General features: G+C 39.2%; 1 protein-coding gene across 2 annotated transcripts in view; it reads left to right on the forward strand.

The window, feature by feature from the left end:
- Nucleotides 1–2,695: 2,695 nt before the first annotated feature.
- Itgam (integrin subunit alpha M) overlaps nt 2,696–21,516 on the forward strand; it is a 45,890-nt gene continuing 27,069 nt past the window's right edge. For both annotated transcript variants that reach the window (XM_027948437.2, XM_027948438.2), the window contains exons 1-12: nt 2,696–2,811; nt 3,945–4,050; nt 6,305–6,408; nt 6,727–6,797; nt 6,944–7,061; nt 14,502–14,632; nt 14,983–15,128; nt 16,230–16,383; nt 17,893–18,043; nt 18,570–18,643; nt 18,816–18,945; nt 19,235–19,377. In XM_027948437.2, the coding sequence (XP_027804238.2) occupies nt 2,784–2,811; nt 3,945–4,050; nt 6,305–6,408; nt 6,727–6,797; nt 6,944–7,061; nt 14,502–14,632; nt 14,983–15,128; nt 16,230–16,383; nt 17,893–18,043; nt 18,570–18,643; nt 18,816–18,945; nt 19,235–19,377 (1,356 nt within the window). In that variant the 5' untranslated portion in view covers nt 2,696–2,783. The remainder of the gene's footprint in view (nt 2,812–3,944; nt 4,051–6,304; nt 6,409–6,726; nt 6,798–6,943; nt 7,062–14,501; nt 14,633–14,982; nt 15,129–16,229; nt 16,384–17,892; nt 18,044–18,569; nt 18,644–18,815; nt 18,946–19,234; nt 19,378–21,516) is intronic.

The raw sequence follows: 21,516 nt of genomic DNA on the forward strand, positions 1-21,516 counted from the left end.
GAGCCACACTCTTAGCCCTTTTTAAAACAACTTGTATTTTGAGACAGAGTCTCACTAAGTTGCCCAAACTGACCTCAAACTTGCAATACTTCCGCTTCAGCCTAAAACTTGCTGGGATTATAGGCCCGTTGCCACCAGGCCTGGCCAAAACAAACTCATCTTATCTATGAAAGCACTCCCCCACATCCTGGTAAAGATCTTCTCATCTTGGGCCCATGGTTCCTCCTTTCCTCAGCCTTTTAAATGATATAGGCATTTTGTTTTAAATTATCTACTGGTATAATTTTTCTGATTTAAAAACTCCTTCTTTTTTGCATTAAAGTTTTAAATACAAAAAAACTGAAATCACTCTGTGGCAGATTAAAGGTAGCCACTGTTCTTTGGACACGACTATGAGAAGTGAGATCTGTGTCTTTTCTCCTGGAATATGAATGGGTTTTTGTGTCTGCTTAATGAACAGAAAATGGTGGAAGTAAATCTATGCCAGTTTCTAGCCCTTGAAGAGGTTTCCAACAAACCTCTACTTCTTGTCTCTTGGAACGCTTTCTCTTGAAAACTAGCCTCCATGCTGGGAGAAGCCCAAGTCATATGGAGAGGGTACATGTAGGTGTTGCAGTTGACAACCCTAATTGAGCTGCTTGACTACAGCCAGCACTAATGTGAATGACCCATTTTAGAAGTCCAGCCCATGAGGATGATATGACTGTGATCATGTGAGATACTCCAGTGGAAACTGCTGAGGCCAGGCTATTCATAGAACCATGACAGATACTAATGTGTTGCTGTTTTAAGTTACTAAATTTTGAAGTGGATATTGCAATGAAGTAATAGATAACTGGGATATATCTGTAACCCTAGCATATTGGAGCTAACCACTACTAACATTTTTGTTTTCCTGAATATATATATATGTTTTGGTACTGAGGATACCTTGAACATGCACTCTACCACTTGAATGAGCACTCTACCACTAAGCTACACCCTTGGTCTTTTTTTTTTTCTTTCTTTCTGGCACTGGGAATTGAACCCAGAGGTGCCCTACCACTGAGTGATATCCCCAGCCCTTCTATTAATTAATTAATTAATTAAATATATTTTATTTGTTATAATTAGTTATACATGACAGTAGCCTAGAATTTATTTATTGAGACAGGATCTTGATAAGCTGCTGAGGTTGGCCTTGAATTTGTGATTCTCCTGCCTCAGGCTCCTGAGTTGCTGGGATTACAGGCATGTGCCACTGTGCTCAGCTCTCCTAGTCCTTTAAAAATATTTTAAATTTTGACATAGGACCTTTCTAAGTTGCCCAGGCTGGCCTTAACTTGCATTCTCCACCTTAGCCTTTGGGCTGCTGGGATTACAGGTGTGCCCCATGTTGCTCAACCACACGTATATATTTAAACATAATTTTAAACAAAATGTGCAGAATTTTTTTTGGCTGGTAAACATTATTTTCATTTGATTATTAGGAAAGTGGCACTAGGAACAAAGGAAAATGTGTTAAGAAAGTGAAGAAAATCATTGGATTGGAAATCACATTAGCAGTCACATATAAGATATAGTTTGATGGTCTATGTATTTGATGAAAGTATTTTCCTGCATTTTTGAATTAGAGATTACCATACACAAGGAAATATAAGGATAGATTACAGAGTAAGATATCATTTAAACATTTTTCTGTTGGATATCAGATTGTTCTAGTTTTTCATTATTAAAAACAATGCTGTAGGCTGGGGATATAGCTCAGTTGGTAGAATGCTTGCCTCACATGTACAGGCCCTGGGTTCAATCCCCAGCACCACAAGCAACAATAAAAACAACAAAAAAACAATGCTGCAATGAATGATTTTGTATGCATCTCTTTGCACTTCTTAGTGACGTTAATATATTTTTTTTCTTCTTCATTTTTTTTTTAAAGAGACAGGATCTCACTATGCTGGCCCTGAACTTCTGGCCCTGAACTTCCTGCTGTAGCCTCCAGCGTAACTGGGACTATAAACAGGAGCCATTAGGCCCAGCTTTTAGCTATTTCCTAAGACAAATTCTTGGAGGTGAAAATTTTGGATAAGGGGTCTGAAGCTTTTTTTTTTTTTTTCAACATGTATATATATTTTTAGTTGTAGTTGGACACAATATCCTTATTTTATTTATTTATTTTTATGTGGTGCTGAGGATCAAACCCAGCTCCTCCCACATGCTAGGCAAGTGCTCTACCACTGAGTCACAACCCCAGTTCCCTGAGGCTTTTTTTAAAAGCAAAATATTATAAAACATCATCTTTCTCTGTATCGAGTTGTCCTTGTTGATAGCTATAACAAACAGCTCTGGTGAAGGGTGCTCCTGTTTTTAGGGGTTAGAGGAGGGCCATTTTTTGGCAAAGGGTTTTTAGGGAGAAGCAAGGTTGAAGCTCCTATACTCATTTGATCTGTATTAATGTTCAGAACACACATTGCAGAAGGCAGGCTCAAAAGCTATTTTGCTTGCTTTCCATAATGCTTTGGCCAAACCCAGGTGACAAATGGCATCTTTTGGAGAGTGACTTTTATGGTTTGGGTCAGGAAATTGGGCAGGGCAGGAGATCAGGCTGTGTGCAGTCCCAGGAAGGTCAAGTGGGGCTGGGTGCTCAGTGAGCCTCCCTCCTCTTTCTTTGAGTCTCTTAACAGCTTTAGCCCTCCTACTTCTCTTTTTCTCCCTTCCTGGCTTTGGTGGCTTACTTGAAGTGGCTCAGTGGGGCTTGCAACCCCACAGTTCATGCTTCTTCCCGGTTCCTGCTCCTTTCAGCCATGACTTGTAGAGTTCTTCTGTTAACAGGTACACCAGGGACTTGGGGGGACCTCAGGATGGGGAGGAGGGGAACTTTTGGGGCTGTGAATGGAGAGAAAGGACACAGAATATGTAGGAGGTAGGCTAGGGAGAGGTAGAGGGGTTTGGGGGGAAGGATCATTTAAGGACGAAGCAGAGAGTAGAGTAAGATCAAGATGAGGTGGCCACGAAGCATGGATGAATGACTAAATTCAAGGCTCTTTGGCATCCAATCACTTCACAAATGAGAAAACTGAGGCCCAGAGAGATGAAGTGATATGCCTGAAGATGCACAGCAGGTGTTAGACTCTTGTCCCAGAGGGCTTCCTCTTGGATTCTATCATGGCCTCCACTTTGCTAGAGTTCTATTTAACAAGGATCAGGTATGTTTGTTGAATGACTGATGAATTAAAATGTTTGAGTCTGTTTCCTTTTATGCCTATATTTTGTGGAGAATGAGCCAAGAAGGGAAGGAAATGCTTGAGAAGGAAGTTTGCATGGGAAGGAAATTATCTAACTGAGTCTATAGGAACTTGGGCAAATAGCATTGTCTATAGGATTGTTGGGCAAAGTATTTGATGAAGAGGACATTTTTTGTGCTCAGAAGGGAGGGTGGAGCTCAGAGATGGACTGACTGCATCCTCTGATGGTAGTAAATGTGTCAAATGTGGCTCACCACCTATTGTTGGCTATAATCTGCAAGCCAGAGGTTGAAGATAACATTTATAACCAATTTGATGACAGGGAATAGAAATTTGGAATCCAGTGAGGTGAAATGCCATCTCCTTACCTAGAACTTCATTTGGCTCATTATTAAACTTATATTACAAAAAAATTGTAATTAATAATTATATTTTGAATTTCCTTGATGAAAAATTTGTGGAAGTGAAAATTTTTCCTGTTATATTTGTACCTATGTATTCTATTAGACTCTTGGCCTGCAAAGCTTGAAATATCAGCCTCTCTATAGAAAAAATGTGCTGCCCCTGCCCTAGGCAGTCAGAACTAGACCCTGGAGGCAGACATCCTGATGATGGGTTAGGGTGAATCTGGACAGGATGGTGTGTGGTGCAGGAAGGTGTGCTCCTTCCTTAACTGTAGAGGTTCCTCTCCTGACCCTAAACACCTTATTCTCCTTCCAGCCTTGGCTTTGTGTCGTGCATTCAACCTGGACACTGAAAATCCAATGACCTTCCAAGAGAACGCAAGGGGGTTTGGGCAGAGTGTGGTCCAGTTTGAGGGATCCCGGTAAGAGCACCAGTGGGACATCCTCTGTCTCATGTGCTTCCCTAAATTGTTGGAAAACAGTAAGCTGTTTCCTTGATTGATTTTTGAGTAGGTAGCAAATTTGGAACCAGGACAAGTTTCCAAATTCAAAAGATGCAAAAGTGTGTAAGAATAAAAAGCTCTTCCGCAACCCTTCCCCCACTTCCCTTTCCAAGAGGTACATTGACAAATAATTTCTTTGTGAGTTCTTTCAGAGATTTTTATCTATATATTTATATCTTTATGTCTATATCTATCTCCCTAGTTTCTACTCCATACTCAATTTATACCACACATTATACTTAATCTATGGCTGTTGCCTGTACTTTTTTTGGTACCAGAGATTGAACCCAAGGGCACTTAACCACTGAGCCACATCCCTAGCCCTTTTAAAGTTGTTTAGGAGCTGGTGAAGTTGCTGAGGCTGGCCTTGAGCTTGTGATCCTCCTACCTCAGCCTCCAGAGTCGCTGGGATTACAGGTGTGCACCACTGCATCTGGCTTGCCAATTATTTTTGTAAATAAATTTTATTGAACACAACTCTGCCCATTTGCCACTTATTGTTTATGACTTCTTTTGAGTTATGCTGGTAAAATAAAATATCTGTGACAGAGACTGTATTGTTCATAAAGACTAAAACATTTACCAGAAATATTTGTGGAACTATTATAACTTTTTCAGAAAAATGTGTTGACCTCTACTTTCTACTACATTTTGCTGATTTTGTACATTAATCTGATTTTACCAGATTAAGTACATAAAAAGCATACTCATTCTGTCTTCTGTTTGCATCATATTCTGTTATTAGGAGATACTAGAATTTGCTTTTACATTACATTAAATCTCTTCTTTTTTTCCCCAAGAAAGTTGTCAACAGTTGTATTATTATTCACATAGTTCATAGGAAAAGGAAGGCTTCAAATGGGTTTGGGGACTAGGACAAGAAATGCAAGTCTGCTCGGTGTACAGGTGGGGGCAGGGCTCTTCCCACATCAGGTGCAGCAGCTGCACTTGTCCTTTGCCCCTTTGTAGACACAACCCTGGGTACACTTGGCATAGGAGCAGCAACTCTGCTTTGCTTTGCCCTCCTCCTCCCCTTCTCCTCCCCCTCCCCCTCCTCTCCCCCCCCTCCTCTCCCCCCCCCTCCTCCTCTTCTTTCTCCTCCTCCTCCTCCTCCTCCCTTGCAGGAGATGCATCTGTACTCTTTGCATGGGCAGGGGATTAAATCTCTTAAGGCACATTTAGATCATTTCCAAACTTTTATATGGACTATACTGTTCTTTTGCACATGTGCAAGTATATTTGGAAGTAAATTCCCAGAACTGGTAGTGCTGGATCAAAAATGCATATACAATTTTAAATTTTTGTGGTACTGGGGATTGAACGCAGGGCAGTTAGGCAAGTGCTCTACTACAAAACTGCACACCTAGCCTTATATTTACTTACTTACTTTGAGATAGGGTCTCCCTAAGTTGCTTAGGCTGACCCCGAACTTGCAATCCTGTCTCAGCCTCACCAGCTGCTGGAATTACAGGGATGCACTTCTGTGTGTGCATATGTGATTACAATAAAATTTTCCAGATTGCCCTCTGTAAAGCATGTAAAGCCCTCTGTAAAGCATGGCAGCAAATTTCACTTGCACCAGAAGTTTGTGGGAACACTTATTTCCCCATCCACTTGCCAATTCAATTTGTTATCAAACTTATTGATCTTTGTAAAAGTGAGTAGATGAGTAAATTTAGTTTTAAATTGCTTTCTTTTTCTTTTTCTTTTTTTTTTTTTACCAGACATGTAGTTCTTTTTAAATTTTTTTTTTTTTGCAAATTCTTTTAAAAAATCTTTTGCACCATTTTCTATTCTTTTATTTCTCTTACTGGTTTGTAGGAACTGACTATATTGAAGGTAGTCTGAGTTATAAGTTGCTAATATCCTTTCTTACAATTTATTATTTATCTTTTGTCTTTGCATGAACTAGTTTATCATATGCAGAAATTTATTTAAAATTACTCTGTGGATGAACTTATTCATTTTGAAAATGCCCTCTGAGTTGCATGTCATTCTCAGGCCCTTCTCATTGAGACTTAATATTTTTCCATTTCTTCCTGGGCAAATTATTCTTCCTATTAATGGAAATTCAAGAATCCACATGAGAGTCCCTACTTTTCCCTTGGGTGGTAGAACTCTTCCATGATCTCCTTCTTTTCCTGCACATCAGAGTTTTCTCTATTCTCCCCAGGATTGTGGTTGGAGCCCCCCAGGAGATAAAAGCTGACAACCAAACAGGAGGCCTCTATCAATGTGAAATCAACACCCGCAAGTGTGAGCCCATCCACTTTCAGGGTGAGTCACTGGCCCCCATCTGGGTCCCTGGTAGTGCTGGATTCCATCTGTGACTCACCTGTACTTTCCAGGAATCCCCATGTTCTGGGGGATCTACACTGGGGGACAGAGGGAGTCTGGCTCTCCAGTCTCTACTCAATCTGAAAAACCCTACCTCAGACTCTCTCAGGTGGCCTCTCTCTGTTACTTTCCCATGATCTAGGTGTCCCCTTGACCTGTCACACTTCTGTGTCTCCTATTTGAAGTGATCCCTGCCTAGCTCTTACACAGCTCCTTTCATCCCCTTGAGGGTGACCATGTACATATCTATCTCTGCAGTCCCCCTGGAGGCTGTGAACATGTCCTTGGGCCTCTCCCTGGCGACTGCCATCAACCCCTCACAGCTGCTGGTGAGTTGCTCTGGGTCACAGGAGGGTCTTGAGGGGAGGAATGGGGACCTGAGGCTATTGGGGCTGGGGTCTTGTGGGAGGTGGAGGTGCTGCTATGAAAAGAGAGGGAGCAGGGCAGCCCCTTCTACTGGTACCCTGTCCCTCAGGCCTGTGGCCCCACTGTGCACCAAACTTGCAAGGAGAACACTTATGTGAATGGCTTCTGCTTCCTATTTGGATCCAACCTACTGCAGCAGCCCCAGAGGTTTCCAGAGGCCCTCAGAGGTATGTGCCTTTTGGTAGAGACTGGAGGATAGCGGGTAGGACTGAGCTGTGATTGACTGCTCGTGGTCTAGGGGAGAACTTAGAGGTCTAGGTGCAGAAGGATGGGGAAGCCATTCCACTAAAAACAATTGGTGGTGGGGGCGGGGTAGGAGAAACTCACTTTAAGCAAAGTCCTGATATACTTACCTCTGCAAGGGGACCAGGCCACCTGACTTCATAGATGTCCCAACCATTGTCCATGGAGTAAGTGCCTGTTCTCCTGCCTTTGATGTTCTAGATGGTGCAGCCCCTGCTTACCTCTCTTACTCTCCCACTGCCTTCTACCTCAATCACTGCTTCAGCCACTCTAGCTGACTTTCTTCTTCAGGAATCACACCAACCTGTCCTTGCCTCAGGGCCTTTGTGCTTACTATTCCTTTAGCTAGGCATGCTCTTCTCCAGATCTCAGCTGACAATGCATTATTTCCGCGTATATCCATGTTGTCGTGTGTATCATTCTTTTTATACCAGTGAGTGATATTCCTTTGCATGGATTCACCACAGCCCCATTCACAAGTCCATTTGTTAACACCAAAGGATGTTTGAGTTGAAAAATGTTTGGTGATCATGAATAGAGTTGTATAAACTCCATGCTAATCTTTCTTTTTTTAAAAAAAGTATTTATTTATTCTAACACTATTTTAAAACATTTTTTAGTTGTATATGGACACAATATCTTTATTTATTTCTTTTTATGTGGTGCTGAGAATCGAGCACCTCACACATGCGACACAAGTGCTCTACCACTGAGCTACAGCCCAGCCCCAAAGCACTAACATTTTGATGACTCTTTTTTATGTCAATTTTTAAAAAAAATATTTATTTTTTTATAGGTATACACAATATCTTTTTTTTTTTTTTTTATGGTGCTGAGGATCAAACACAGTGCCCCACTCATGCTAGGCAAACGTTCTACCTTTGAGCCACAACCTCAGCCCCTTTTTAATGACAATTTAGTAAAAGAAACGCATACACAAATATATTCAGATATTTCCCTTACACAATAATTCACACTTCATAGGTCATTTTGAAATTGTTATTACTACATAAAATGATATTTTGAAACTAGTAGTATTAGTGAAGGTAATTTACTTTTTTATTTGTTCTTTTTAGTCGTACATAATAGTAGAGTCTATTTTTGTAAAAATATTATTTATTTTTTTAGTTGGTCGATGGACCTTTGTTTTATTCATTTATATGTGGTGCTGAAAATCAAACCCAGTGCCTCACACATGCTAGGCAAGCACTCTGCTACTGAGCCACAACCCCAGCCCCAAGTAGAGTCTATTTTGACATATTTATACAAGCATGGAGTATATCTTATTCTAATTAGGATCCCAGTCTTGTGGATGTACAGGATATTGAGATTCACTGTGGTGTATTCATACATGTATATAGGAAAGTTATGTCAGATTCATTCCACTGTCTTCCCTATTCCTATCTCCCTTTCTTCCCTTCATTCCCCTTTGTCTAATTCACAACACTTCTATTCTACCCCCACTGCTTCTTGGGTGTTACCAGCTTTGTTCTTTATGCTCAAGATTGCCTTGACTCTATGGGATCTTTGGTGGTTTTATATGAATTTTAGAATTGTTTTTTCTATTTCTATGAAGAATGTCATTGGTATTTTTATAGAGATTGCAGTGAATCTGTAGATCACTTAGGTAATGTGAAACTTTTAACAATATTAATTCTCTCAGTACATGAATACTAGATGTGATTTCACTTAATTATGTCCTCTTCAGTTTCTTTCAACACTCTTATAATTTTCAGTATAGAGATATTTCAACTTTCTGAATTTTTCCTAGGTATATTATTTATTTTTTATGTTTTAGTTGTTTATGGACCTTTATTTTATTTATTTATTTTTATGTGGTGTGGAGGATCAAACCCAGTGCCTCACATGTGCTAGGAAAGTGCTCTACCACTGAGCTACAGCCCCAGCCCTCTTATTTCTTAAATGGGATTTTTTTCTTCATTTTTTGGTAGCTTACTATTATCATATAGAAATACTATAGATTTTCACATGTTTGTTCCCTGACACTTTATTGAACTCATTTGTTAGTTCTAACAGTTTTTTTTTTTTTTTTGGAGTCTTTAGGTTTTTCTATATATAATATTATATCATCTGCAAATAGAGACAATTTGACTTCTTTCCAACTTGGATGCCTTTTATTTTTTACTCTTGCCTAATTGCTCTTGCTAGGACTTCTTGTATTTTGTTAAATAAGAGTGATTAAGAGGGCCCTCCTTGTCTTGTTCCTGATTCTAGAGGAAATGATTTCAGCTTTTTCCATTCAGTATGACGTAGGCTGTGAGTTTGTGAGTTTGTCACAGCCTCACTGTGCTGAAATAGGTACATTTTATGCCTAATCTGTTGAGAGTTTTAATTTTTTTATTTTTTTGGGGGGTACTTCCCTTTTTTGTATTTTATTTAGAGATAGGGTCTCAATGAGTTGCTTAGTGCCTCACTATTGCTGAGGCTGGCTTTGAACTCTGATCCTCCTGTCTCAGCCTCCCAAACTGCTGGGATTATAGGCATGTGCCATTATGCCTGGCTTGAGAGTTTTTATCATGAAGGGATGTTAAGTTTTGTCCAATGTGTTTTTGTACCTACTGAAATAATCATATGGTTTTGGTTCTTCACTTTGTAAATGTGATGAATCAAATTTTGTGTATGTCAAACTATCCTTGTATTCCTGGGATGAATCCTACTTGATCATAGTGAGTGATACTTTTGATCTGCTGTTGAATTCAATTCCCTTGAATTTTGTTGAGGATTTTTACATGTATCCTTACTAGGTATACTAGTAATTTTCTTTTTCTTTGTTTGTCTTTGTCTAACCTTGATATCAGGGTAATGCTGACTTCACAGAATGAATCTGGAAGATTTTCCTCTTTCTCAATTTTATGAAATAGTTTGAGAAGAATTGGTATTAATTCTTTAATGTTTGGTTGAATTCAGCAGTGAAGTTATCTGGTTCCTGGCTTTTTCTTTGCAAGAAGTCTTTTTATTGCTGATTCACTCTCCTTACTCATTATTCTATTCAGATTTTCCATTTCAGGGTGGCACAATCTCTGTAGGTTGCATGTATCTAGGAATTTATCCATTTCTTGTAGTTTTCAAATTTGTTGGTATATAGTTGTTCATAATACTCTCTTTTGTATTTTTGTCTTTTGTATTTCCGTGACATCAGTTTAATGTGTGCTTTATCATTTCTACGTTTGATTCTTCTCAGTTATTTCTTTATTAACCTGATTAAAAGCCTGTGGATTTTGTTTATCCTTTGAAAAAACAACTGTTTATTTCATTTATTTTTTTACATTGTATTTTAAGTCTCTCTGTTGTTTATTTCTGCTCCGATCTTTATTATTTATTCTTCTCTCTTAGAGTTTGGTTTGTTATTTTGTTATTTTTTATGAGGTAAAGTATTAGATTTTTTGAGAACTTTCTTATTTAAAAAAAAAATATCTTTATTTTACATTTATGTGGTGTTGAAGATTGAACCCAGTGCCTCGTGCATGCTAGGCGAACACTCTACTGCTGAGCCACAACCTCAGCCCCTCTTATGTGTTTTTTTTTTAATATTTATTTTTTAGTTGTAGTCTGGCACAATACCTTTATTTTATTTATTTTTATGTGGTGCTGAGGATTGAACCCAGGGCCTTACACATGCTAGGCAAGCACTCCACTGCTGAGCCACAACCCCAGTCTGAGAACTTTCCTATGTTTTGATGTAGGCATTTATTGCTATAAATTTCCCTCTGAATGTTGCATTTGCTTTCATAATTTTTGGTATGTTGTGTTTACATTTTCATTTGTCTGTGGAGATTTTTAAAATTTTTCCTTTTAATTTCTCCATTGGCTCATTGGTTGTTTAGGAGAATTTTTTCCCCCTTCTTTTTTTTAGGGCTTGTGTTCAAACTCAGGGCTTCACACATACTAGGCAATGCTCTGCCACTGAGCTGCAGCCCTAGCTCTGGAATGTTGTTTAGTTTTCATGTACTTTTATGGTTTCTAAAGTTCCTCCTATTATTGATTTCTAATTATGTATCATTGTTGTTGGGAACAATTCTTGATATATTTCAAGTTTTTAAAATATTTGATAAAGCTTGTTTTGTGGCCTACTAAATGGTCATTCTTGGAGAATGTTCTGTGTGCAATTGAGAAGAATATGTATTCTATAACTGTAAGCTGGAAGGTTATGTATAATGTTCTTAGATCTAGTTTGTCTAAAGTGCAGTTAAATTTCAGTATTTCCATGTTAATTTTTCTGTCTGATTAATTTGTTGAAAACGGGGTAGTGAAGTCTCCTAATTTTATTGTATCACTCTCATCTCTATCTATTTGTCCTTTTATGTCCATTAATATTTTTTTATATACTTAGGTGCTCTGATATTGGCTAGCCATATATATACATATATATATATTTGATTATTATATCTTTTTGATAAATTGAGCCCTGTATCATTAAATAATGACTTTCTTTGTATCTTGTAGCAGATTTTTTCTGTGCTGAGGATTGAACCCAGCCGGTACTCTACCATTGAGCTAAGCCCCCAATCCTTCTTGTAACAGTTTTAAACTTGATATAAGATATAAGAATTCTGATATAAGAATAGCTGTACTTGCTCTCTTTAGGATAACATTTGCATGAGATACCTTATTTTCTCTCTTCACTTTTAGCCTATGTATCTCCTTAAGACTAATGTACCAGGCTGGATATAGTTGGATCTTGTTTTTCAATTCCTTCAACCACTGTGATTTTTGATTGGAGATCTTAATACATTCACATTCAAAGCAATTATTGATAGGTAAACAGTTATTACTACCATTTTGTTGCTGTCTTCTCATTGTTTGTAGACCTTTGTTCCTATCTTTCTCTGTTGTTGTTCTCTCTGTGATTTGGTGATTTTCTTTAGAGCTCTATTTTATTTCCTTTCTCTTTATCATCTGTGTGTCTTCTCTAGTTTTTTTTTTTTTTTTTTGCCTTGCTACCACAGGCTTATGTGCAATATTTTATAGTTGCAGTAGTCTATTTTACACTGATGACACCTTAACTTCAGTTAACTTCTAGTCATTTTTTGCAGTGCTGGGGTTTGAACTCCAGGTCCCACACATGCTAGGCAAGTGCTCTACCACTGGGAAACATTCCCAGCCCAGAACTCTAGACTTTAAATCTCTCCCCAGAAGGCATGCATGTGTGTGTGTGTGTGTGTGTGTGTGTGTGTGTGTGTATACATATATATATATATATATATATATATATATATATATATATATATATCTATATCTCCCTTTTATCTTTTTTTCACTTGTTTTTGCAGTGCTGAGAACTGAAACCAGGACTTCGTGCATATTAGACAAACACTCGACTACTTAAGCTGTACCCCCAGCCCCCAATTTCTATTTTTGATGTCACATTTGACATTTTTATATTATATATTTCTTAAAAACTTATTGAAGCTATTGTTATTTTTTGAAAAATATTTTCTTAGTTGTCAATGAACTTTATTTATTTATATATGATGCTGAGAATTGAACCCAGTGCCTCACACATGCTAAGCAAGTGCTGTACCACTGAGCCACAACCCCAGCCCCTATTGTTATTTATTTATTTTTTATCATTTTGAGTTTTAACCTTCATACTAGAGATATATGTGATTTACAGAGCACAATATCAATAGTGTGGTATTCTGGATTTGATTATATATCTACTTTTACCTGTGAATTTTATACTCTAATATATTTTTGTATTAGTAATTAGTGTCCTTTCATTTCTACTTGAAGAATTTCCTTAATCATTTCTTGTAAGACAAGTCTTTTGGTGATGAATTCCCTCAATTTTGCTTGTCTAAGAAAGATTTTATTTTTCCTGAAAGAGATTGTATTCTTGGATATAGTATTCTTGGTTGACTGTTTTTTCTTTCAACACATCAAATATATCATTCCCTTTTATGTTGTCCTACAGAGTTTCTGCTGAGAACTCAGTTGTCTAACAAGGACTGTCTTATAGTGACTGGCTGCTTTTCTTTTGCTGCTTTTAAATTCCTTGTCTGACTTTCGACAGTTAATTTATTGTGCTTTGCAGTGAAGACCACTTGGGATTGAATCTGCTTTTGGAATTTTCAGTTTCATATATCTGGATATCCATACCTCTTCTAAGAATTGAATGCTTTTTTTCTTTTCATTAAATAAGCTCTTTGTCCCCATGTTTGTCTCTTACTTTCCATAATGCAAATGGGGGTACTGCTTCACCTCAGTCCTGGGATGCATGGCTGCTTGGTCAGCCAAGACACTAATTTCCCAGGAGATGATGCACTACTTCAGCTCAGCCTCAGGGAGCATGACTTCTCTGAGCAGCAAGCCACTTTTCTGGAAACCCTGGTACGCAGAGTGTCGCTTCAACTTAGGGGAAAGGGAACTGCAATGACCCTGAGTACTATTTTTTTTTTTTGGTACCAGGGATTGAACTCAGGAGTACTCAACCACTGAGCCACACCTTCAGCCCTATTTTGTATTTTATTTAGAGACGGTCTCACTGAGTTGCTTAGTGCCTCACTGTTGCTGAGGCTGGCTTTGAACTTGCGATCCTCTTGCCTCAGCCTCCTGAGCTGCCGGGATTATAGGCATGCACCACTGCGCCTGGCTCAAGTACTATTCTCTGTAGAGCTAGTGCACTGGTTCAGCTCAGGCAGGACTGGATAGGTCGCAGGGATGGGAAGGGTAGATGAAGTGGCTTTATGGCAGCTTGCCCCCAAGGAGAAGGGCACAGCCACCAGGTGGCTACACTTCAGGGGTGGAAAGGTGCCATGACCTCTTATCATCCCTGGAACAGGACACACTCCAGCAGTGGCTCTGGTTCCAATATGGCCTCAGCTGCATAGGCCACAGGGGCTGGGGCTCAGTGTTGCCTCCTTCTCTTGAGGGAGCACAGCTGTGTACTCTAGGCCGCTCACACAGCTGAAACTCTGTAGGACAACTGTAGACCCCAGTGGTGAGGAATGTAAGTGCCCAACATGTTGGTGATAGCTGCTGGGTTCTCTTGCTTACTTTTACCACCTTGGGAGGAAATCCCTCCTGGTTCCAAGCTGACATCTGCTGGGAGATGGGGGATGGAGGCCAGGAATTTCCTTCCATTCCCTGAGGCCATCCTGGGATTGATATACTCTGGTACTCTCCTTTAGTTATTTTATTTTCATCAAAATTTATTTGGTTGTTTCTTGTTCTGGCTGTCTTTGTGGATGACTGAGCACTAATGACTTCTAGCAGTCATTTTGCTGATGTCCAAGGAGTCTGCCATTTTTAAAATTCAGCCCAGAACATAGGTGGAATCTTGTTTACCTGATAACAAGTCTCTAATTACTTAATCAATTTGTACTCTTTTTCCTCTTCCCTAGAATGTCCTCAGCAGGAGAGCGACATTGCCTTTTTGATTGATGGCTCTGGTAGCATCAATGAAAACGACTTTAGGAAGATGAAGGACTTTGTGTCAACAGTGATGGACCAATTCAAAAAGTCTAAAACCTTGGTAAGGGCTCATACCAGGGTGGCAAATACATGGCAGCCAGATTGCCACTGTTCCCCACTACTGCAATGGCAGACATGGCAAAATGGACATCTGATTGTTATGTTGTTTTATGATTCTATTTTTTGATCTGCTTGGATGCACCATAAGCATTATTTCAAGTAGGCAGCTCGACGAATAGGGGTGGCATGGGAGATGAAACCCACATGTCACTTCTTGTAGAATTCTATTATTGAAAGTGGGTGGGAGCTGTGGAGAAGAAATTTGGAAATTGGAGTGTTGCAAGGTTTATGTAAGGCTTGCTGGAGATGAGGAGCACCTTCTTCAGTCTAATGCCACTGCCCTGTTTCCAGTTCTCTTTGATGCAGTACTCAAATGACTTCCAGACTCATTTTACCTTCAATTATTTCAAGACAAATCCTAACCCAAGATTGCTGGTAAACCAAATAAGACAACTGCATGGGACAACATACACTGCCACAGGAATCCGCAAAGTAGTGTAAGTTCTTCCTTCTTTGCTTAAGATGGAAGGAGGAGATGATTTTAACTGGGCTTTGAAGGATGTGGGAATTGTTCAGACGAGAATGGGGCAAAGGTTTGAAGGAGGTCTGTATGTAGTATTTTTTTTCTATTGGTGCATTATAATTATGCTTAATAGTGAGATTCATTGAGATATTTTCATATATGCACATAATATAATTTGATCAATCTCATTCTCTAGTACCTCACCTTCTCTTGCCCTCCTTCTTCTCCCGGGTCTCCTTTCTCTAATATGTCAATGAAAAAAAATTGTGCATAAATGTGGAAGTAAAGAGAGGAAGTGAAATCTGGGTGGGGTGATGCATACCAGTAATCTCAGTGGTTTGGGAGGCTGAGGCAGGAGGATGGCGAGTTCAAAGCCAGCCTTCGCAAAAGTGAGGCACTAATCAACTCAGTGAGACCCTCTTTCTAAAAATACAAAAAAAAAAAAAAAAAAAAAAGGACTGGGGATGTGGTGCCATTTTGAATGTCCCTGAATTCAATCCATGGTACCTACCGCTGCCACCAAAAACAAACAAACAAAAAAAAGTGAGTGAGGAAAAGGTGGCTGGAGGGAGGCCAGAAAAATTGATTGATTTCGGTAACCAAAGGCAAATTTGTAGCCACTGAGGATCCATTGATGATCTTAAGCAGTAGGAAGATATCCTATTATGTTTTGGAAATATTCTGATTGTGTGTGTGTGTGTAACAGAAAGGGTGGGGTTGGGACAGAAGTGCAGGAAGATGAGCTGGAGAGCTGTAGTAGTACTCTAGGAGAGATGTGATGAAGGCCAAACTGTCTATTTCTTTTTTTTTTAAATTTTCTAAACTTAAAAGAATAATATTCAGTTTAAAATGTCAAAACATACAAAAGCATATATAAGGGTAAAGGCTTACTTTTTTCCCCATTCTTCTCTCTCTTCTCCCTTCCCCCGCTGCCTTTCTATCTCAGGAGAGAGAGAGCCCCTTCCTAGACAGAGCCCAGCTGCGACTGTGTCTGTGACTCTGTTGACATTTCCTCCCAACACATTAATAGCCTCTTTATTTGCATTTGACTTTGTTCTTCCTCTTCTGTGAACAGAAGAGAACTGTTTCAGAGTGCCAATGGAGCCCGGGAAAATGCTGTTAAGATCCTAGTTGTCATCACAGATGGAGAAAAGTATCAAGATCCCCTGAATTATGAGGATGTCATCCCTGAGGCCGACAGAAAGGGGGTCATTCGCTATGTCATTGGGGTAGGAAATGTGTCTTTGGGCCTGATGCTTTTGTTGTGGATTTCTACTTGGACATACCCTCCCTTCAACTTGCAAATACTGGTGAAATCAGTGAGGCAAGGGTTCCTGCTAACCCAGACAGACCTGTGCATCAGTTATCTATTGTCACAATAATGCTGTGTAACAAATGATCTACAAATTCAATGGCTAAAAATAATAAGTAAGCCTGTAGATCAGCTGCATAGTTTTTCTGGTCTCAGATGGGCTCATTCACACATTTTTAATCAGCTACACGTTGTCAGGCCATCTCCCCTCCTCTCCCCCTCCCCCTTCCTTCTTTTCTTTCTTCTAGCACTGGGGATTTAACTCAGGGGTACTCTACCACAGAGATACATCCCTAGTCCTGTTTATTTTTTATTTTGAGACAGAGTCTCACTAAGTTGCCCAGTGTGGTCTTGAACTTGTAATCCTCGTGCTTACATCCTGGCCAGCTTTCTCCATTTCTGAGGATTGCAAGCTAGTTTGTCTGCTGGACAGATGACCTTGGTTGGAACAACTGGGTGATTTGGCCCTTCTGCTCCCTGGGTCTCATTCTACAGTGGGCTGTCCTTGACATGTCCTTTTGGTGAAGGCAGAGGAACAAGCGAGAAAGTGAAAATGTTGCAGACATTTTTTCAGATCTTTGTTTGCATCAAGTTTGATAACATCCATGGGCTAAACCAAGATACATGGCTGAGCCCAGAGACAGTGAGTGGTTCAGATTACTCCCCTAAGAGTAAAGGGCACAGGAAAGTTTGTAGGGAAAGGGCTTGGATACAAGGAAGAGGATCATCAGTATAATCAAACTACCACAGTACTTGTGTGACATAGAAAAAGTATCATTCTGAGTGCATGGATTACCATGTAAGACCTTCATATAAAGAAAAAATCTCTCCCTTTTCTCTGAGAGGAGGGCAGCCAGGAAGCATGGCAGAGAAAATACATTAAAAATTGTGTTTGAGGGGCTGGGGATGTGGCTCAAGCAATAGCGTGCTCGCCTGGCATACGTGCGGCCCGGGTTCGATCCTCAGCACCACATACAAACAAAGATGTTGTGTCCGCTGAAAACTGAAAAATAAATATTAAAAAAAAATGGTGTTTGAATCTGGATGTGGTGGCAGATGCTTATAATTCCAGCAACTCCAGAGGCTGAGGCAGGAAGACTGCAGGTTCAAGGTCAGCCTTAGCAACTTAGTGATACCCTGTCTCAAAGTAAAAAATAAAAAGTGCTGGGGATATAGCTCACTGGTAAAGTGGCCTTGAGTTCAATCTCCAGTGCAAAAAAAAAAAAAAAAAAAAAAAAAAAAAATCCCCCAGCTGCTGCCTATGCAATGTACACTCTGCCCAGCTACACTTGGCAGTGTCTCAGAGGCCTTCTGCTGCATTCTCTTATTTGACAATGTTCCTGATACTTTTCCTAAGGAATTTTTGCTAGATGATACTGCTACCTACAGACACTGTCTGCTTTGACCCTTGTTTCTTGGCAACCAGGTGGGAGGTGCCTTCAACAATGACAGATCCCGTGAAGAGCTTAATACCATTGCCTCTAAGCCAGCTCGTGATCATGTGTTCCGGGTGAATAACTTTGAAGCTCTAAAGACCATTCAAAACCAGCTTCAGGAAAAGATCTTTGCAATTGAAGGTGAGCTGGGCATCTGTGTTCCCAGAAGAGCTCAAGATGCAGACTAGACCTTCCTAATTCCTGGAATCTTGACCTCAACTCTTCTCTACCACTTGGGCCTCACCAGGTCAATTCCTTTGAAATCGAAGAATCTTTATTTTCATCTATAATTTTGCCAATCTTGGCTATAGGTTGATAAATCCAAGTGTGGAGAAGTCAAATTCCATACAGCATTTTCCCTAAAATGCAGATGTGTTGCTGACATTTATTCAATATTCTGTTACTCTTCACCTGTAATACTACCTGGTACATAGAAGATGGTCAATAAATGCATATTGAATAAAGGAATTAGACTTCTTGAGGACCACATTCTCATCTGACAGAAAGTAGCTGCTGTGATTAGCTGCCAAAAGAAGGGCACACACTTTAGAGTTCAACACAGATCCCATTGGAGCCTCCCTTTGTCTGGCTACAATAGCATTTGCATTTCCAGCACTATTCTATGCTCTTCTGCTTTCTTTGATATAGAAAGTTCTCCTCCTCACAGGCACTCAGACAGGAAGTACCAGCTCCTTTGAGCATGAGATGTCTCAGGAAGGCTTCAGTGCTGCCATCACCTCTGTAAGTGGCCCTTCATTAAATTGGGGGTGGAGGTAGGGCAAGAAGAAAAGAGAGAAGAAGTCCAAGGGTCTGGGGGCTCTTCCTGTGATGGACTCTTGTAGTGAGGTAACTCTTTAATGGGCAGAAATGGTCTCTTCTTCCCTCATCAATCCTGTTCGACCTCTTTTTCCAGAATGGTCCTTTGCTGGGCTCCGTGGGGAGCTTTGACTGGGCTGGTGGGGCCTTTTTGCATAGGTCCAAGAATGAAATCACCTTCATCAACACAACCAGGGTAGACTCAGACATGAATGATGCTTACTTGGGTAAGTGGGGAAAGCAGGGGTCCCCTAAGAAAGGATTAGGATTTCATGTAACTCAGTTAGTGTAACTGCCATTGGATCTTTCACAGGCCCTTGGGATATGTGCAAAGACATAAATTTCAAAATTTAATTTTAATTATGTTCACAAAGAGGAATATAGTATAGTGCTGTTACCCCAATCTGCCAAGCATGGGGCTGCCCCATTACCCCCACTCAAGTATGACCTGCAAAGTGGAAAGGAGGGCAGGGCCTGTGAGGGAAAGCACTTTGCCTATTAGACCACCATCTTCAGGTTATGCATCTGCAGTCATCTTGAGGAACCGGGTGCAAAGCCTGGTTCTGGGTGCACCTCGATATCAACACATTGGCCTGGTGGCGATGTTCAGACAGAATGCTGGTGCCTGGGAGACCAACACTATTATCAAGGGCAACCAGGTAAGAGCAGAGTAAAAAGTGTGAATGTGCAGAGGTACCCTGTGGACAGAGAGATTCCAGGGTGGGCATTGCCAGATGCCATGTATGGTAGAGACTTGAAAAGGAGCCTTCAGAGGGCTTTAAGTTGGGGAGTCACGGGATCAGTTCTGCATTTGAGAATGCTGTGTTCTTAGTTTTCTAACAATAATAAATAATAATTTTTGACCTGTACAGAGCTCTCTATGAGTTTAACTGCATCCAGAGCTGATATTCAACTAGTAACATAAACAATATAGCCACATAATTTAATAATTCCATATCAGTTGACAAATGGCTGTGTCTTTGAGATTCCCCAAGAGGACAAACTGTTCTTGAAGTTTATATAGAGGGCTGGGGTTGTAGCTTAGTGGTAGAGTGCTTGCCTAGCACATGTGAGGTTTTGTGTCCATCTACAACTAAAAATATTTTTAAAAGTTCATATGGAAATGCAAGGGATCCAGAATAGCCAAAACAAGCTTGAAAAAGTAGAACAAAGTTGGAAGCCTCACACTTAAACTTTACAAATCAATAGAGCCAGAAAGTAGATTAGTGGTTGTCAAGGAATGGGGGTGGCTAAGGGATTGGGAATGATGACTAGGAGACCCTAAGTTTATTTCTGGGGAGACAACAATCTTGAATTAGTGATGATAGTTACATAACAGTATGTCTATACTAAAAACCACTGAATTTTATACTTTAAAATGGTGAATTTATGTTATACAAATTTTATCTCAATAAAAAATAGCTATTTTGAAAACAATGTAATCCACCATAATAAGAAATTAGAGAATAAAAAAGTAATTATTTTAGTAGACACAGAAACAGTAATTGACAAAAAATAGAATTCTTTCATGATTAAAAACCTCAGTGAAATAGGAACTAAGGAGAACTTCCTCAACTTGGAAAAAAATTACAAAAAATCTGCAGTTGATGTCAAAAGTGCAAGAGAATGCTTTTCTGCTATAATTGGAAACAAAGCAAGAATATTCATTCTTACTATTTCTATTCAACATCATATTGGAAGATCTAGCTGGTTCAACAAAGCAAGGGGGAAACTTAGTGATACCCTGTTGTCAGCACATGGAGCTGAAAGGAAGATATAAAACTGTCTGTGTTTGCAGATAACATATTTGCATGGAAAATCTCAAAGAATCTACAAAAAAGCTCCTGTAACTAATAAGTTATTTTAGTAAGTTCTCAGGCTACAAGATCAATTTATAAAAATTAATTCTTTTTCTGTAGTATCATTTAACAATTGGAAATGAATACGAAAAAAGTACCATTTACAATAGCAAACCAAGACCAAGAAATGCTTAGGAATAAATCTCATAGAATCTGTGCAATAATTATATGCTGAAAACTATAAAATATTAATGAGAGACATCAGAGACATAAATAAATGGCCAGATGTTCTATCCTCAGATAGAAGACTCAGTATAGTTAAGATGTCGATTTTCTCCAAGTTGATTGTTACACTCAATGTAATAAAAATTCTAGAAGTATGTTTTGTGGAATTGATGAAGATAATTCTAAAATTTATATGGGAAATAAAAGAAAGTAGAATATCTGAAAAAAATTTTGCAAAGAATTTAGATAAATATCATTAGTATTTACTGGAGAACTCACATATCACTGAATTTCAGGACTTAACAATTTAAGTTATAGTAATCAGGACATTTTGGTATTGCCAAAGAAGGACATGAAGATCAGTGGAATAGAATAGCCCTGAAATAGATAGACACATACATAGTCAACTGATTTTCTTTTTATAAAGTTTTGTTCCCCTCTTTACTGAGGTATAATTTACAAATGAAAGTAGTATGTATTTCCCATGTAAAATGTGATGTTTTAATATATGTATACATTGTGAAATTATTAAACCAATCTAAATTAATATATCTATTGCCTTAGATGTTTATCTTGTTTTGGAGTGTGAGAACATTTAAAATCTATTCCTTTAGTAATTTTTAAGTACATGATGCATTATTATTAGTTATGGTCTCTATATGCTACAACAGAGATCAACAGAACTTATTCATTCTAACTGAAATGTAGTAGTGCCCTTTGACCAAAATCTCTGCTGTTCCTCCCCAAGTCCTGCCCCTTGGCAACCACCATTCT

Source organism: Marmota flaviventris, chromosome 19 (assembly GCF_047511675.1).
Source record: "Marmota flaviventris isolate mMarFla1 chromosome 19, mMarFla1.hap1, whole genome shotgun sequence".
NCBI classification, from domain to species: domain Eukaryota; kingdom Metazoa; phylum Chordata; class Mammalia; order Rodentia; family Sciuridae; genus Marmota; species Marmota flaviventris.